Source organism: Ips typographus, linkage group LG9 (assembly GCF_016097725.1).
Source record: "Ips typographus isolate SLU linkage group LG9, UJ_Ityp_2.0, whole genome shotgun sequence".
Taxonomy (NCBI): Eukaryota; Metazoa; Arthropoda; class Insecta; order Coleoptera; family Curculionidae; genus Ips; species Ips typographus.
In genome coordinates this window covers 8,238,593-8,254,117 of record NC_138430.1, presented here as the reverse complement: position 1 = coordinate 8,254,117, position 15,525 = coordinate 8,238,593, and the positions used below count along the sequence as shown (strand labels likewise).

General features: G+C 34.7%; 2 protein-coding genes across 3 annotated transcripts; both read right to left on the bottom strand.

The window, feature by feature from the left end:
• Positions 1-119: 119 nt before the first annotated feature.
• On the bottom strand, positions 120-10,979 carry LOC145733322 (nose resistant to fluoxetine protein 6). Of its 2 annotated transcripts, XM_081986078.1 has the most exons (13): positions 10,181-10,979; positions 5,680-5,795; positions 5,384-5,548; positions 4,558-4,733; positions 4,373-4,506; positions 3,961-4,071; positions 3,268-3,438; positions 2,986-3,211; positions 2,768-2,933; positions 2,624-2,703; positions 2,284-2,509; positions 2,018-2,192; positions 120-1,966 (listed from the first exon to the last, which is right to left on the bottom strand). In XM_081986078.1, exons 1-13 carry the CDS (start codon positions 10,473-10,475, stop codon positions 1,677-1,679), a joined length of 2,331 nt encoding a protein of 776 aa, XP_081842204.1. In that variant the 5' UTR covers positions 10,476-10,979; the 3' UTR covers positions 120-1,676. The 2 variants fall into 2 exon arrangements, with proteins under 2 accessions (XP_081842204.1, XP_081842205.1); XM_081986079.1 differs by lacking the exon at positions 3,961-4,071.
• Positions 10,980-11,121: 142 nt separating this feature from the next.
• Positions 11,122-12,116, bottom strand: LOC145733323 (immediate early response 3-interacting protein 1). Its single transcript, XM_081986080.1, has 3 exons — positions 11,910-12,116; positions 11,520-11,624; positions 11,122-11,360 (listed from the first exon to the last, which is right to left on the bottom strand). The coding sequence occupies exons 1-3, from the start codon at positions 11,998-12,000 to the stop codon at positions 11,305-11,307; spliced, it is 252 nt and encodes an 83-aa protein (XP_081842206.1). The 5' UTR covers positions 12,001-12,116; the 3' UTR covers positions 11,122-11,304.
• Positions 12,117-15,525: the final 3,409 nt, after the last annotated feature.

The window sequence follows — 15,525 nt, the reverse complement described above, 5'->3', positions numbered from 1 at the left end:
TTTGACATTTAGTATATGACAACTGACAACAAATACAGGTAGAGCTGTGTTTACTGCTTAGAGCTGTGCAAACTGCAGATACAGGATGCCTTCTACAATCTAAAAAACACGGAAATTCATTTTTTGAAAAAAATTACTGGAATCTGTTTATTTTGATATTTAAAGAAAAATGAGGTAATGAAAACACTTAGACAATACTTTTTTGCATTCACCACAATTCCAAATGTATCATTTATTTACCAAATATTCATTGAGGAAACATATTGTGTCCTTGTACTTCAATACCACACTTAACCTATTATAATATCACATCTTAGAATAACAAAACTGATATTTTAGGCAAATTATCAAAACGCTACAACATAAATAAATCTAAAATTAAATGAGACACACTATACTACTTTTACTAATTAATTAAATAAGCGTTCTTTTTACAATTGTACAGGGTGCTGCATTTTCGATGGTTTTACGGGGTACAGAGAAAACGGTAATAGATAGAAAAAAAGTAGCATACGTGTTCTGATCTCTTTTTCTGAGCTGAGATGACTGGCGAAAAGTGGGCGGCGCAATCTTCTTTTGCTTCAAAGATACGGGGGGTTTTCGAAAATTGGTAATTTTTGAACCTCTTCTGTATTTCAGTTGCTCTTAAAGTTATCAAAAAAGGAAGAACGGTTCCCGGTAGTAGTTTTCATGTAGAATCCAATGGCGTAGTCAGTTTTTTTCTATTCCGTTTAGTTTCTGACATATGACAGTAAGTTACATTTTTTTAAATAGAACATCCTATATATTTTTACGTCATTTAATTCTGTTGATTTTTACCTTTTCAACGGTGTATTACAACATATAAGTTTGTAGAGGTTAATCCTGTTATTTAAAAAAAAAGACCTTTGCTAAGCTAAAAAAAGGCCAATATCTAAAATACCAAACAAAGTTGGAAATAATATAAACTAACACATCAGAAAATTAAATATTTTTAATAAATCTTATTAAAAATCTAAGACAAACAGTTCTACCGTCACTTTAATAAGAAAAGTGGCCATTTCTATTTTCTACTATTTTTAAGGTAGAAGTTGAAAAAACTGTTTACAAACGACATGTAACATGTTAATAAGAACATAGCCAAATTTTGTTTCGACTGTGGGTATTTTTATACATATTATTTAGCACTTTTTTGTTAAGGAAACGCTTTTTTTCTAATCACCAAGATTAACTTTTACAAACTTATATGTTTTATTACACCGTTGAAAAAGTAAAAATCATCAGAATTAAATCAACTAAAAATATATAGTGTGTTCCATTTAAAAAAATATAACTTACTGTCATATGTCAGAAATTAAACGTAATAGAAAAAAACTGACTGCGCCATTGGATTCTACGTCAAAACTTCTACCGGAAACCGTTTTTCCTTTTTTGATAACTTTAATAGCAAATGTAATACAGAGGGGGTTCCAAAATGACCAATTTTCAAAAGCCCCCCGTATCTTTGAAACAAAAGAAGTTTGCGCTGCCCACTTTTCGCCAGTCATCTCAGCTCAGAAAAAGAGATCAGAACACGTATGCTACTTTTTTTCTATCTATTACCGTTTTCTCTGTATCCCGTAAAACCATCGAAAATGCAGCACCCTGTACAGTATTTAGCACGCAACAAGTTAACACCTCCAAAATGTAATGTGCCCTCAAACTGCCCTATCTGTCACTCGTTTCTTGTGCGTTACCACTTTGCTGATTATTCTTAACATTGAAACGACAGGAGCTTCAAATGCTAGCGACAGAACAAACGATAACGCATAGGAAGCCACTGCTTGGCCTAGATAAATGATGATGGTGGGTAAACGTCCTAGATGTAACGGACTGTCGGTGCCCATTACCATTACTCTGATCAGTAGAGGATGGACTAGGTAGGCGCAGTAAGTCACTCTGCTGAACGGGTACAAAATCGGGAGCGATAAAATTTTGTTTACAATCCCTGAAATTTAGATGTTTGGTAATTTTGTTCGTAATTTTTGTCCGGACTTACCTCCATAGCCAGTAACGCAAGCAATAACGATCCAAGCTAGCGCAAGTGCCCATGCTGAGTGAGATAACGAACTGTAAGTGGCTCCTACAATTGGAGATAATTGTACGTCATACAATCCGTATACTAGAGCTAAAAGTAGTCCCAAGGAAGATATCCAGCCGATGCTAATTGTTACCTATAAGTACAAAATATACGTCTTGTTTATCCTTGAGACATCTCAGGTAAGTTCTTCCGCATTTTTTATCTTAAATTAACAGCACACGTACCTTTGACATTGGTAGTCTGCAATCCTTCTTGAACAAAAACCAGCCGACGCACATACCAATCATGTAGGGACCGAGTCTCGTCCAAGGTTTGTCGTAAATCTTATCAAACAAGGCTAAGGGATCGTCAGTACCGGGCATATGACTGTTGCTATACGCAATATACCCGGTGGTTAGCCATGAACTGATCGAAAATAGGGCCAGAAGACTTGCTGCTGTTTTAAAATGCCTGCAAAAGATTATATCATCAAAAGTGTTAATTAGAGTATCACAACAGTGACACAGGAAATATTAGGACGAAATATTAACAGAAGAACACCGGATGGCTCCAGAGAAAACTTACCTTGTTGCTAAGATTAGTATAATAGCACCAATTGCATAAAACTGGGTGTCATCAGATAAATACCAACTCCACAGCATACACTGCATTTGAAACACAAAAAAATCCGATTAATTTGTTATAATATTATTAATTTGGCGACTGTACCATTTCATTTACTGGAAATAACGTATTAATATAAAGGATATTCCTCCACCAATAGTTTGGGCAGTTAACGTGATCCATTGTGGGTGATTCAAAGACGGAATTGTAGTAAAACCATTTCATCGCAACTTCAGTGAGTCCCAAAGAAAACAAGTAGGGAACAGTCAGTCTTTAAATGCAAACTGAAGTGTTGTTGTTATGAATTAATATTCTCAATTTACCGAGCAAATCGATAGAACATCAATCCTAAAAAGTGCAACATCCCGGACATGAAGCAGCTTTTTCCGGTCGAAAGTGGGTCAAGTTTTCCTTTGGCACTGCTCCTGAAGTATAAAAACGACACTAGGAGACCACTAACAAAAAAGAAAGTGTCTACACTGAATGCTCCATTGGCTATTGTTTGGAACCAAAGTTCTTTTTGCACCACTTTCCTGTACTCCATATTATCTAAATTAAAGCCAAAATTCAGTTTGCTTTGATTAGGTAAAATCTCTGGGTTTTACCTGAGTATTTGAAAGCAACTATACAAGTGTGACCCAGTATCACCCAGCCCATACTGATGGCTTTGAGCCCGTGCAAAACTGGAATAGTGTCGCTACCAACTGTTTGATCACAAATGGTTTTTAAGTTAGATCTTACGGAGAACGATAAGATCAATTCTCTAAAAATTAATCCTGAAAAAGCAAACTAAAATGAAAAGAATATAATACACCACATTGATTGATTAGTTAATGATTTCATATTACCAAATAAAACGTTTTTTTAAAATGTATACTTGGGGCTTTTGCCTATTCGGTTCTTACGATGATGTGGATTAGTATGGAAACGTTACGTGGATGATATAATAATCATCCTGTAAGCTACAATGTTCCTTTCATTGCAGTACAGCTTGGACCAAACTTGTATTATGATAAAACTTCACCTAGATAGGTAAGGCAAAACGAACACATTGAATTTGAGACTTGATTGAATTTTTTTAATATGCAGAGTCAGTATTCTTCATTTTAGGATGTTAAAAATAGGAGTGCATTTCCTATTAAAAATGAAGAACTTACCAAAACGTTGACCCAATCAATTTACCCATATGTTAGGTAGAATTCCCTTTGTTAAAATAACACAAAAATCCTTAAACCAATGATTATTAATGTTAAACAAAGATGATCCAGCACCGAATAGCTTTTTCGGTAAGTACATACTTGTGACCGATTCACGTTGAGTTGAAGAAGTGGAATTGACCACATCAATAGCATTTGCGTCCCCGTTATTGTTTCCATCACTGGTATTTACCACATAAATCCCAGATTTTCCTATAATTGCGTTAATAATTATTGAAAATGAGATCCTCATTAACTCATCAGGTAAACTGCTGACAAAGATTGGTAAGAAAAAAAAACCGTGACGCTTTACGCTTCTACCCAAATAATTGGCAATTTTCTTAAATAATTCGAAATCGACTTAAAAGGTTGAATAACCAATATTTGTTCTGATTGCGGTCGTGGCAGGTTTTACTTATGGAAACAAAAAAATCGTGAAGCAATTAAACCGAAATTTAACACATCGCTCATTATTATTTTGTTCAACAACATCTAATAATCTACTTTAGCTTACCATTAGCGGATTTCAAACTGGGCACCGAAAATCTTTGTGTAATAGTCGCCACTTGTTTATTCTTTTGGTGTTCCAAGTAGTAATCGAATAAGGTGCCGATTAGCAAACAGCAACCTACACCAGCTGATACTAAACTGTAAAAAAGTTTTACAAAAGACAACCTAAACGTCCAATTTAGTGTTTACCATAAAATCAGAAAAGTCCTGTCCAAAAACACGTTGAAGTAGTCATAATGTGACTTAATTCCAATTACTTCGATTGCAACTTTGTCTGAGGCTGATGCGGTTTTCTCCATGATGGTTTTGACATCTTCCTCTAAACACACGTAGGGAAGACATAATCCTACTGATAATACTCGTTCCTAAAATAATATAAAAATACTTATTTGTAGAATTGTCATTGAATCTGTAAATGTTGTTATGTCTATACAAGGACTGACATTTTTGTTGAATATTTGTTAGAAAAATTATAAAGTATACGTTACTACATGCATTATTAATCTAACCTTTATTTTTCCATTTTTTCCATATAAGGAGCTGTGTATCTTGTTAGGTAAAAATTCTAATTTTAGCATTTCTTTATTTAGACAAAAAAATGTCCATGTGCTCAAATGACCGACCTTAACCGAAACCACTAAATTCCTCTCAAACAAAACCGGCTGATTAACATTTCTTTCAGTCCCATATTGCCAAAAAGTTGCCCACACCTGGTTCAGCTCATTAAAAATTTACAAAATATGCAAATCAGTGTCTGGACTCATCAATTCGATTTTTAAGTTTACCAACGTTCAGAACTTTATACACAGAGTGTATCTTAAACTGATCACATGACGGAAATTAAATTTAATCACCTGGAGTATTGAACTTAACGGAACTAATCATACTTAAAATCTTTTACAAGCTATTTAGTCACCCTGTATGATTTGCAATTTTTTACAACAAAAAAACCTGTTAGATAATTTGTACAAATTGACTCTAAAACTACTATTGGACCAGCCAAAACTGTACTTACTTCTGAAGTAAAACTAGAATTCAAATCGATCCTGAGTACAAAAAACGAAACTGAAAATGGCGGTAGTGATGTGTGTATCAAAGGTCCTTTCTGGTACCCCACAGCTTGACTGGGACTGTCAGGTTCGTATTTTTTAACGGCTCTCTTGATTACCCTTGTGCGATTCTACAACAGAAAAACAAGTTGATGATCTCCTGTACGGTTCCTGCTGGCCCTGTATACTGTTAAGTTCAAGCAGAACAGGACAGGTAAGAGAACCTCAAGGTTCCCCCTAAAATGGTGGTTAAAACGTTTACCTTGACCGTGAACGCATTTGGATTGGGTTCAATGTTGTCACAGAGATTTTTCGAACCCAACCAATAGTGGTTGCCCCAAAACCATCCAGTAGAGTATCGTCCACTAGCATCGTCCACTGAAAATTGTTCAACAAATCAAGCATAAATTTTTAAATTAAGGTTAAAATCAATAAATAATATGACAGTTAATTATAATTAATCCTGTTGGTTGGATAATTGGTTATTGATGTTAATTAATTATTATGAAAATATAACAATAAGCAAATTATTAGTGAATACCGTATAATGTAATACAGGTGTGGTAAATCCAAAACCGACCATAGGAAAACCGTGTAACTGACAGAGAAACGTAGATAATTGCATGCGTGGGACAAAGACAGAAAACGAAAAAAATACCAAGTAGGCCATATTTTCAGTACGCTGTTGCCAAAATCCAATCCAATACATTTTGTCGACGGTATTGGATTTTGGCAACAGCGTACTGAAAATATGGCCTACTTGGTATTTTTTTCGTTTTCTGTCTTTGTCCCACGCATGCAGTTATCTACGTTTCTCTGTCAGTTACACGGTTTTCCTATGGTCGGTTTCGGATTTACCACACCTGTATAAAGGATGCAGTCGACCAGGTAATTATATTTCGGGATCTACATATAAAATTCCAATTTAAAAAATGTAAATTAATACATTAAATGACATTTCTAATAATGTAGCATTGACCAACATTTTTGTAGTCATTCTACCGCACTAAACGTTCTGACATTTAATATAAAGGAAAGATTACTTTCTGAAAAAGGCAAATACACATCAGTAAATTAACCCCTGAGTGATTATTAATTAACTGAATCATTGCAATGACTGTATAAGTACAGTTTTTACAATGCTGTATACAAGGTGTTGCAAATCTAATAGTATATTGATGAAGCAGACTATGTATGACTTATTTAGTGTAAAACTACATTGAATGGGTTTTAAATAATTTATTAGTCAAACTTGCCACGTTAGGAAATAGTTATTGTAGAACTGACACATTTGCACATTATATTAAAAAACATGTAGGAGTTTTTACCGTTTTTTTTTTAACTTAATATGCAACAATTACCAAGCAATAAACAGAAAAAAAAACAAATAGGTGAATGGCTCTGACTATAAAAAAAGCTCGATTTGTAAATGTTACCTTTCAACATTCCGTATGCGTTTAATGGCTTAATGCTAAGTGCTACTAATGCAATTATTTATTTTTGTGTCCAAAACTTTTTGAAGCAATTCTAAAAACTAATTTTTAACTAACTTTTCATAATTGTTATAACAATAAAATAGCGTTATTTTGCATTCTTATTAAATATTCTACAGTTGTCCCTCTGGTCGCCTATTCAAGTTGCAAACAATTCTTATTACAAAATTTCTATTTTATTGTGTCATAATCCTATTTTAATTTGTGTGAAGGACTTGTAAATTTAATCAGGTTTGTAAAATTTCTAATTGCCTCATTAAAATGGTTAATATTACTGTAACAAAAAACTTTACTAATAATAATAATTTATTCAAAGACAAAAAACCGATTCCGTTACTGATTTTATGTAGGTTAATGAAAACTACTGTAAAACTGCTTATAAGGAAAAAATCAAACTTTTGGGTTGTTTTACGAGACGTAACAGCAAACATCCATGTGTAAAGTAAAATAACAATGTAGGTCATCAGGACAGATCACTCTTACTTAACAAAATTTCGCTTTCTTCTTTGACGTAGGTATCTCGAATACGTGAGAGATTAATTATTACATAATTAATGCAGCTTTAAGTTGTTGTATATTTAAATCCTGAAGTTTGAAACAACGCAAAAACATATCTGAACTGAAGCATTAAACCAGTAAATTTTCCGGCCACGTGAATGGTATGATAACTTCCTGCAAAAACACTTCCTACAAAACGGAACCCATCACTTATCTTAAGGTATTGTTACAATGTTTACAACATGATCGAGTTAATTCATGCTTTCTCTAAAACATCACAATCGCGTGATATAAGACCTTTTTATACTTTTTAGAAAGCATCAAATTCTAATGCTTTTGTAATGGTGCATTAATAATAAAACAGACCCATATTTTGTGGGTGCACACGCAATTTGCGTTCCAAAAATGGTTCCGTGATATGTCAGTCATTACCCAGCTTTTTTTGGGTTTGAACATTTGCGAAATAGACAATTAGGTGGGTAATTTTCGTGTTGGGTAATGTGGATGAATCATTTGATTACCGATATATTGCGGATGACTTCGGTGAATACCAGGTTAACCAAAATATTGTATAAGTAAAAATGGTACGTAAGCAATGTAAATATGGTGTAGTTACGTTGGGTAACATCGCAAAATACGAGTGAAAGTTGCAACTTATGAAATCAATGAACACAACATTACCGGGTATTTAAATATGGACCTAAAGTTTAAAGAATCCCAAAATGCCTTTACCATTCCAGTACCATACACAACCTTCATACTCTAAATTCCCTTCCTTGACGAATACCTCTCATACCAATTGACCTTAAACACAACCTTGCCTACCAATTAAGATTAATATTTGGAAATTGGATATCAGAAGGAAAACTCAATCGGAATCACATAATACGTACATAAGACAATTTATTTTTTCACAATTTCATTGAATATTGAATTACATCACATAACCTGCTTTACAAAAGCATTAAATCGCTTCCACGACCTACAAAATGACTTAACCAAGACGATGGTAGTATAGTGCATAATGCTCGCACGGTTTTTTCGACTGGCCTCAAGCATCCATAAAATTCAATGCTATTTAATTATTGGTTTTTGGTTGCTCCTATCTAATAATAGTAAACTTGAATATTTTGCATATCTGTAGTACCAACTTTGGTTTATAAATTAAGTTATTCTATTACGTAATTCTTTGCTTGAACCTTCAAATAAGTTCTGCGCATTACAACGTTTGCATATTGCTCGTTCTAAGTTGCCTAATTAGGACTGGCCTTAAGTTCTTCTCGAGTAAACCATATTAAAAAACAGTCAAACAACACACCAAAAGACATGATAACCAACTATCCTAACTGGAGAAGTTATATAATTAAACAAAACCAGGGAAGTGAAAAAAGTGAATGCATATTATTAATATGAGATTATTAAGCAAGAAGAAATTATCATAAAAAACTAGAACTACCGGATATTTGTGACGCAATATTGCTCTCCAAATGGTGAATATACAAATACTATAATCAAAATATTTCAGATTAACTCACACTGAAACCCACTGAGACTTTTAGGAAAGCCGCCAATTAGATTGCAACACCAGATTACATAAAACTAAAGAAAATTTTAAATTGAAATTCCATTTGATACCAAACGTTTTAAACACAATTGTGGGTTTAATGGTAATCTGTACCGTTAGATTCCTATACTATTCATATTTTATTATTCGCAAAGTGTTAATTAGGCAGTTATTAATTTGCCACTTAAATTAGCTGTTTTTAGTCCCAACAAGAAATCACATTAAAAATATTAACATAGGGCAATGAAATTTACATTTTAAATTATGTAATTCTCACTAAATCATTCATGGACATTAACAAGCTTAATTCATCCTATTTAGATGAATGTGTAGTTCTCAAAAATATTTACCCTATAGAAAGTCACGTGGTAAAATTTCAAGTAGTTTATTTAGCACTGAAAGAGGTTGAACACACAAAACATGCTAAACTGGGTTTAGTTGACTGAGCGTTTAGTGCTACAAACCAAATAGTAAAATGGTCCAGTGGTACTTTCTCAAATTATACCTATTAAATTAGTTTTTAAACAACATGCATATTCAAATAAAGAGGGCATACAATGCTGGTATGATGATAAGGTAATACAACAAAAACCAATTAGCTTCCTTGGTATTAAAGGAAAATAGTAATTGTGATTTTAGTGTGTCAACATGATTTCCCAGCAGAATCATAAAACTTTCTGAAACGACCACATAGAAATCACAAAAGTCGTGGATTAGGGTGGCTTATTACCAAAAAGATGTAAATAGTGAAACAATTGTAACTTTACAATCCTTAGTAGCAATGAAAATAAACGGTTAATCTTAACGTCAATTACTATTATGCATATTCAATTATTGTATTACAACACACTCATATAAGGATGTAACAATCTGAAACTGTAGAACCAAACTTTGTTCATTAGAATAAACGAAACTATTGCCTAGTCATATTGAGCTATGTACAATTTCCCACAAAAAAATCAAATATGTGTGTGTGTTATGTAGCAATTTAAAAATTGTAAAAATGTCAAGTCATTTAAATACTAAAAAAGTCCTTTCACTTTAACATAAAAAGAAAATTGCACAATTTAATCATATTCCCTACCAATAAGAGAAAATGTAATGTCTCATATTTCATACCTTGAAAATTCATTAGGATATCATAATAATAATTGTATACTGATATGTACCATAATACCTACATTTAAAATAATATAAAATTGACTTACTTTTTAATGCCCAATTGTCAGCTTTTCTCAATCCATCCAAATAAGCTTCCATATCCTTGCGACAATCCCTTGACACTTCATCCTTAAATTTAGGCCATCTACTGCTCAAAAGTTCCGTATTGTAAAAATTCAGCACATCTTCCAAAGACACTTGAACATCATTGGAGTTAACACTTTGGACACTATCAGCTGGTTCTTCACTGAGCGCTCCTTTAGTTCCATCCCTTATATCCGTATTATTTGTTTGAACAAAACTCGCGAGAATCGCAAAAATTAAAAAAATCAAAGCTTGCATCTCAGTGCATTTAGATCAACAGAGAATATTATTTAATGGGTACCAAAAAAAAATGGTCTACTTCTCCACCTGGTCCGTATAACTCGCCGCCGCGATTGTAAGAAGTGGACACCAACACTTAATTCCGCTTATAACTTTCTCTCTCGTTTGCAAAGATAAGCTAACATTTCTTTGATATTGGTGCGAACCCCTTCTACCTTACCGATCATGTAACCTCCAGGAAGCTTTGTATTGGTGTATTATTCTTATTTCATGCCTTTATTATTTCGACAGGACAGATGTACGTTGTTAAATAACGCAAGTTTGCTAATATAACTTTAATATGTTTTAGATCTAATAAAGGAACAAAAATTATCCAATAAAATGTTGATTTTTTTAGGTGCGTCTCTAAACATGCACATTGCCCAAGATTGTATTAATTAAATTACACTTTCCATCCAGTAATTTGTTAAGTTTTGTTAAATTAACAACACATATCCATTACTAAAGTAAGTAAAAATACTGTTAGTTAAGTGGGCCATTGCTTACAGTAAAAACTTCAACAAATACAGAATACTTCGTTTTTTATACAGTATTCAATAAAAAAATTAATCTAAATGCATTTGGACTACAATGATCAACAATATTAATTACTAAAGGCAGTAAATTGGTAAAGAGTAAGCTATTTTATTTTCTTTTTTATTACTTCAAGTAGACTAGTCTTACAAAACAATTATAAAAACCTTAAGTTGTTACAGTTGCTAAGTAAATTTAATATCAACAAACAAATATTAATAATTTACTTCAAAATTTAACAAGCACATTTTCTTAAACCTAAGTATAGCTACGATCATCCAAGTATTAGTTTTACAACTATTACTAGAACATTGAGTGGTATAAGAGGAACTGAAAATGAAAAAAACATTCAAATCAATATATGAGCTGCTTATTTAATATTTATTGTGTGTTTTTGGTTGACGTAGAATGAGCAAATATTTCTACACGAGTAAACTTTATAAATCCATTATAATAACACATGTGTATGGTGTTTAAACATTTGCTTACCTTTAGCAACAGTGCGGATTGAATGCATTAAATTAATTATTTGGTCTCTTGTTGATGATCCTTCATCAAATCCTTGTGCTTTCCTGTTCCTATAACCCCATCCAACTGAAAGAAAATGGTTTTATTCTCCCACAAGACCCACAATTTAGATTTTATATTCAAAACTCAGTTGTTATACCACATACATAATGAGAATGTTTGTAGGAAGATGTGGATGGTGGGGATTCAAATGTTACAGTTTTTGTTTGCTAATACAGTAGTTAGGAACAATATAATTCTGAAACTACCATTCAATGTGTATATAATTTGTCCTTACTGGTGTCCTTACAGCAAATTACTACCTTACTATATTATTTTTTTATTATTTATTTTAAACATTGCAGAACTTACATTTTGTTAGGAACCTCTCCTCGTTTAATATGCAAATTGCATTAAGGCATAGAATAGTGGCTTCAAACAAATTCCATAAAGTGAATGCCATCTTTTCTGCTTGGATACTTGAAAACTTTTCACTGAAAAGTTAAAAAACAAGTTTCTTTCAGTTTTCTAAATATGTAAATATTTCAAAGCCCTAAACTAACTAAGGTTATGTTAACAAAATCGGTTGACGTTGTGGCGACACTGTCAGCAGTGTCAGCCGGCAAGAAGCAAAAAGAAGAATAGGACGCAAGGACCTGACTTCAGGGCGATGACGAGACACTTTAACTCAGGATTACAACACAAGATGGACGATTCTTGCTCAATGCTTACGTTTTTCGATCTCAATCATTTTCTAGTTAGTTCCTACAAAAATCTGTTATATTTGATTCTACATTGAATTCGAAGGGATTCAATAAAGTGGAGTGTTAAGTTGGTGAAGATTATTATTTTCCTTCTCCTTCTATGACACCCTTCATTGGTGACCCCGACACAAAAGAATCTACAAGCCAGAGTCAGACTTACTTTTTGGACGTTCTAGAACGCTGAACCATTCGAAAACTCACAACTCTCGCACCACAATGGCTACGGAACAACAAGGTACTTCATCATCTCTATCACCTTCAGTTGCAGCACCAGCTCCTACCCACATGGTAGAGAGAGTATCCTTAAAAGTACCACCTTTTTGGCCAAACGAACCGGCACTATGGTTTGCTCAGTTAGACAGTCAGTTTGCTATTAGTGGTATTGTGAATGACAACACCAAATATAATATTGTTGTGGCTAACCTAGACTTTAACCAAGTCCAACTCGTGCGTGACTTAATAGCACAACCTCCTACTGCCAATCAATATGGAACTATTAAGCAGGAACTCATACAGAGACTATCCGCTTCTCAACACCAAAAAATCCACCAGCTTCTTCAACAGGAAGAAATGGGTGATCGAAAGCCATCCGAGTACCTCAGGAAGCTGCAGAGTTTAGCACCAACTTCCCTTCCAGAGGACTTTCTCAGAACATTATGGACTGGAAGACTTCCCCAGCAGATTCAGACAATTCTAACCACTCAGGAAGGTATGTCACTAGACAACTTAGCCAAATTAGCTGACAAAATTCATGAGGTATGTACACCATCTTTAGCTTGTACAGTTTCTAGTGTAGATTCTGATATACACAAACAATTGGCTGAAATTGTTAAGCGTCTGGACAGATTGGAGACCAAAAGTTGTTGTCATAGACAACCACGCTCCAGATCTAGGACATCAGAGAGAACGACAACCAACAGGGCCTCGAACCAAAGTACTCTTTGCTATTATCATTCCAGATTCGGTGATAAAGCAAAAAAATGTAATAGCCCATGTTCTTTCACTATCTCGGAAAACTCAAGGGGGGAGAACCAGTAGCGGCGGGTTTTCTACCCTCCTCAAACCCGCGCCGCTTATTTGTGACTGACAATTCATCAAAAATTCGTTTTTTAGTGGACACCGGCGCCGAGGTTTCCATTTTTCCATACACTTTGCTTAAAGAAAGGCGTCCTCGCTCCAATTACCAGCTTTTGGCAGCCAACAACTCAGAAATTTCGACCTACGGACAGCGTACTTTCACCTTGGACTTTGGACTTCGCAGAAGCTTTCGTTGGACATTTCTTGTGGCCGATGTTTCACATCCAATTTTGGGAATCGACTTTTTATCTTTTTACAACATTATTGTAGATAGCAGAAAGCTCGCAATCTTTGACAGGACAACTGGCCTATCAACCATTGGAAATAATGCCAATTCTTACGGTCCTTTCATTCAAACTATGATTGTCCTTACAGAGTACCACAAACTTCTCAAAAATTTTCCATCACTTACCCAGCCACGCAACCAACACTCCAAAGCCAAACACAACACTGTTCATACCATTATAACTACCCCTGGCCCACCTGCATCAGCTCGCCCTAGACGTTTGGCACCTGACAGACTTGTCATCGCCAAAGAGGAGTTTCAATCCATGTTGGAACAAGGAATCATCCGCCCATCAAAAAGTAGCTGGTCCTCACCTTTGCATCTTGTTCCCAAAAAGGACACTTCTTGGAGACCGTGTGGAGACTATCGAGCTCTTAATGCTCGTACCGTTCACGATTCTTATCCGATCCCCAACATCAAGGACTTTACTCATGGATTGGCCAACAAGAAACTATTTTCCACCCTGGATTTGGTTCGCGCTTACAATCAAATACCGATTGCTGCTGATGATATACATAAGACTGCAGTGACAACACCGTTTGGTCTGTACGAATTTGTGTACATGTCCTTCGGGCTCAGAAACGCTGCTCAAACATTTCAGAGGTTTATGGATGAAATTTTCCGTGACTTGGATTTCTGTTTTGTCTACATTGACGACATCCTTGTTGCCTCTGAGTCAGCCGATCAACATTTAGAACATTTACGTATGGTATTCGAACGTTTATGCCAATATGGAATTTTAATAAATTCGTTAAAATGTGTTTTTGGCCAAAATAAAGTTCTTTTCTTAGGTCATGAAGTTTCGGCAGAGGGCATCAAACCAACAGACGAGAAGTTTTCTGCTATACGGAATTTTACCAAGCCCAACAACACTCAGCAACTTCGACGGTTTCTTGGGATGTTAAATTTCTACCGTTCATTCATTCCCAAGGCTGCTGAGCTTCAAGCACCATTACATGACTTACTTAAAGGTAAGCAGAAAAAACAGCAACCAATAACTTGGACTGATGTTGCAGTGAAGGCATTTGAGAGCTGTAAGGAAATCCTCGCTGAAGCCACCTTTTTGTCACATCCCTTACCTTCTGCTCAACTCATTCTGTCTACAGATGCGTCGGATTTTGCTGTAAGAGCCTCCTTACAACAAAAGAACAATGATCAACTTCAACCATTGGCTTTTTTCTCTCAGAAGTTAAATACTGCTCAGGCTAAGTATAGTGCTTATGACAGAGAACTGTTCGCCATTTATGCTGCTATTAAACACTTTCGATTCATGTTAGAAGGCCGCAGATTTACTGTTTTTACTGACCACAAACCAATCACTTTTGCTTTCTATCAAAAAAGTGACAAGTGCACTCCTAGACAGTTTCGATATTTAGATTTCATTGCACAATTTACCACTGACATTCGCCATGTTCAAGGTTCAGACAACATAGTAGCAGACTACCTTTCCAGACCTGAAATCTCGAGTATTGAAGATATTCAGATTAATTACCAAGCAATAGCTGCAGATCAGACTGACGACGCAGAACTAAACCAGCTGCTTACTGACTCCAGTTTAAATCTTCAACAGATTCAAATCCCAGGCACTGATGTTCAACTTTACTGTGATGTTTTTGAAAATAAATTTCGTCCTTATATCCCAGAAAAACATCGACTTAGTATTTTCAGAAAGCTTCATGGAATTTCTCACCCCGGTGTTAAGGCAACCATCAAGCTTCTGACCAGTCGTTTCGTATGGAGAAACATCAAGAAAGAAGTAGCCCTTTGGAGTAGGCAATGCCTCAACTGTCAACGCTCCAAAATCAACCGACATACTAAGACAGCTCACCAGAAAATTTCTATGCCTGACTACAGATTTGAC

What these genes read in the sequence shown, in the direction of transcription:
- LOC145733322 (XM_081986078.1), bottom strand. Translation starts at nt 10,475, where the DNA reads ATGCAAGCTTTGATTTTTTTAATTTTTGCGATTCTCGCGAGTTTTGTT. An exon ending in AGGACTTTTCTGATTTTATG is followed by an intron (nt 4,507 to 4,557) that starts GTAAACACTAAA and finishes ACTTTTTTACAG; the next exon opens with TTTAGTATCAGCTGGTGTAG. An exon ending in ATACTAATCTTAGCAACAAG is followed by an intron (nt 2,510 to 2,623) that starts GTAAGTTTTCTC and finishes AATCTTTTGCAG; the next exon opens with GCATTTTAAAACAGCAGCAA.
- LOC145733323 (XM_081986080.1), bottom strand. Translation starts at nt 12,000, where the DNA reads ATGGCATTCACTTTATGGAATTTGTTTGAAGCCACTATTCTATGCCTT. An exon ending in GGAGAGGTTCCTAACAAAAT is followed by an intron (nt 11,625 to 11,909) that starts GTAAGTTCTGCA and finishes ATTTTCTTTCAG; the next exon opens with TTGGATGGGGTTATAGGAAC. An exon ending in AATCCGCACTGTTGCTAAAG is followed by an intron (nt 11,361 to 11,519) that starts GTAAGCAAATGT and finishes TTTCATTTTCAG; the next exon opens with TTCCTCTTATACCACTCAAT.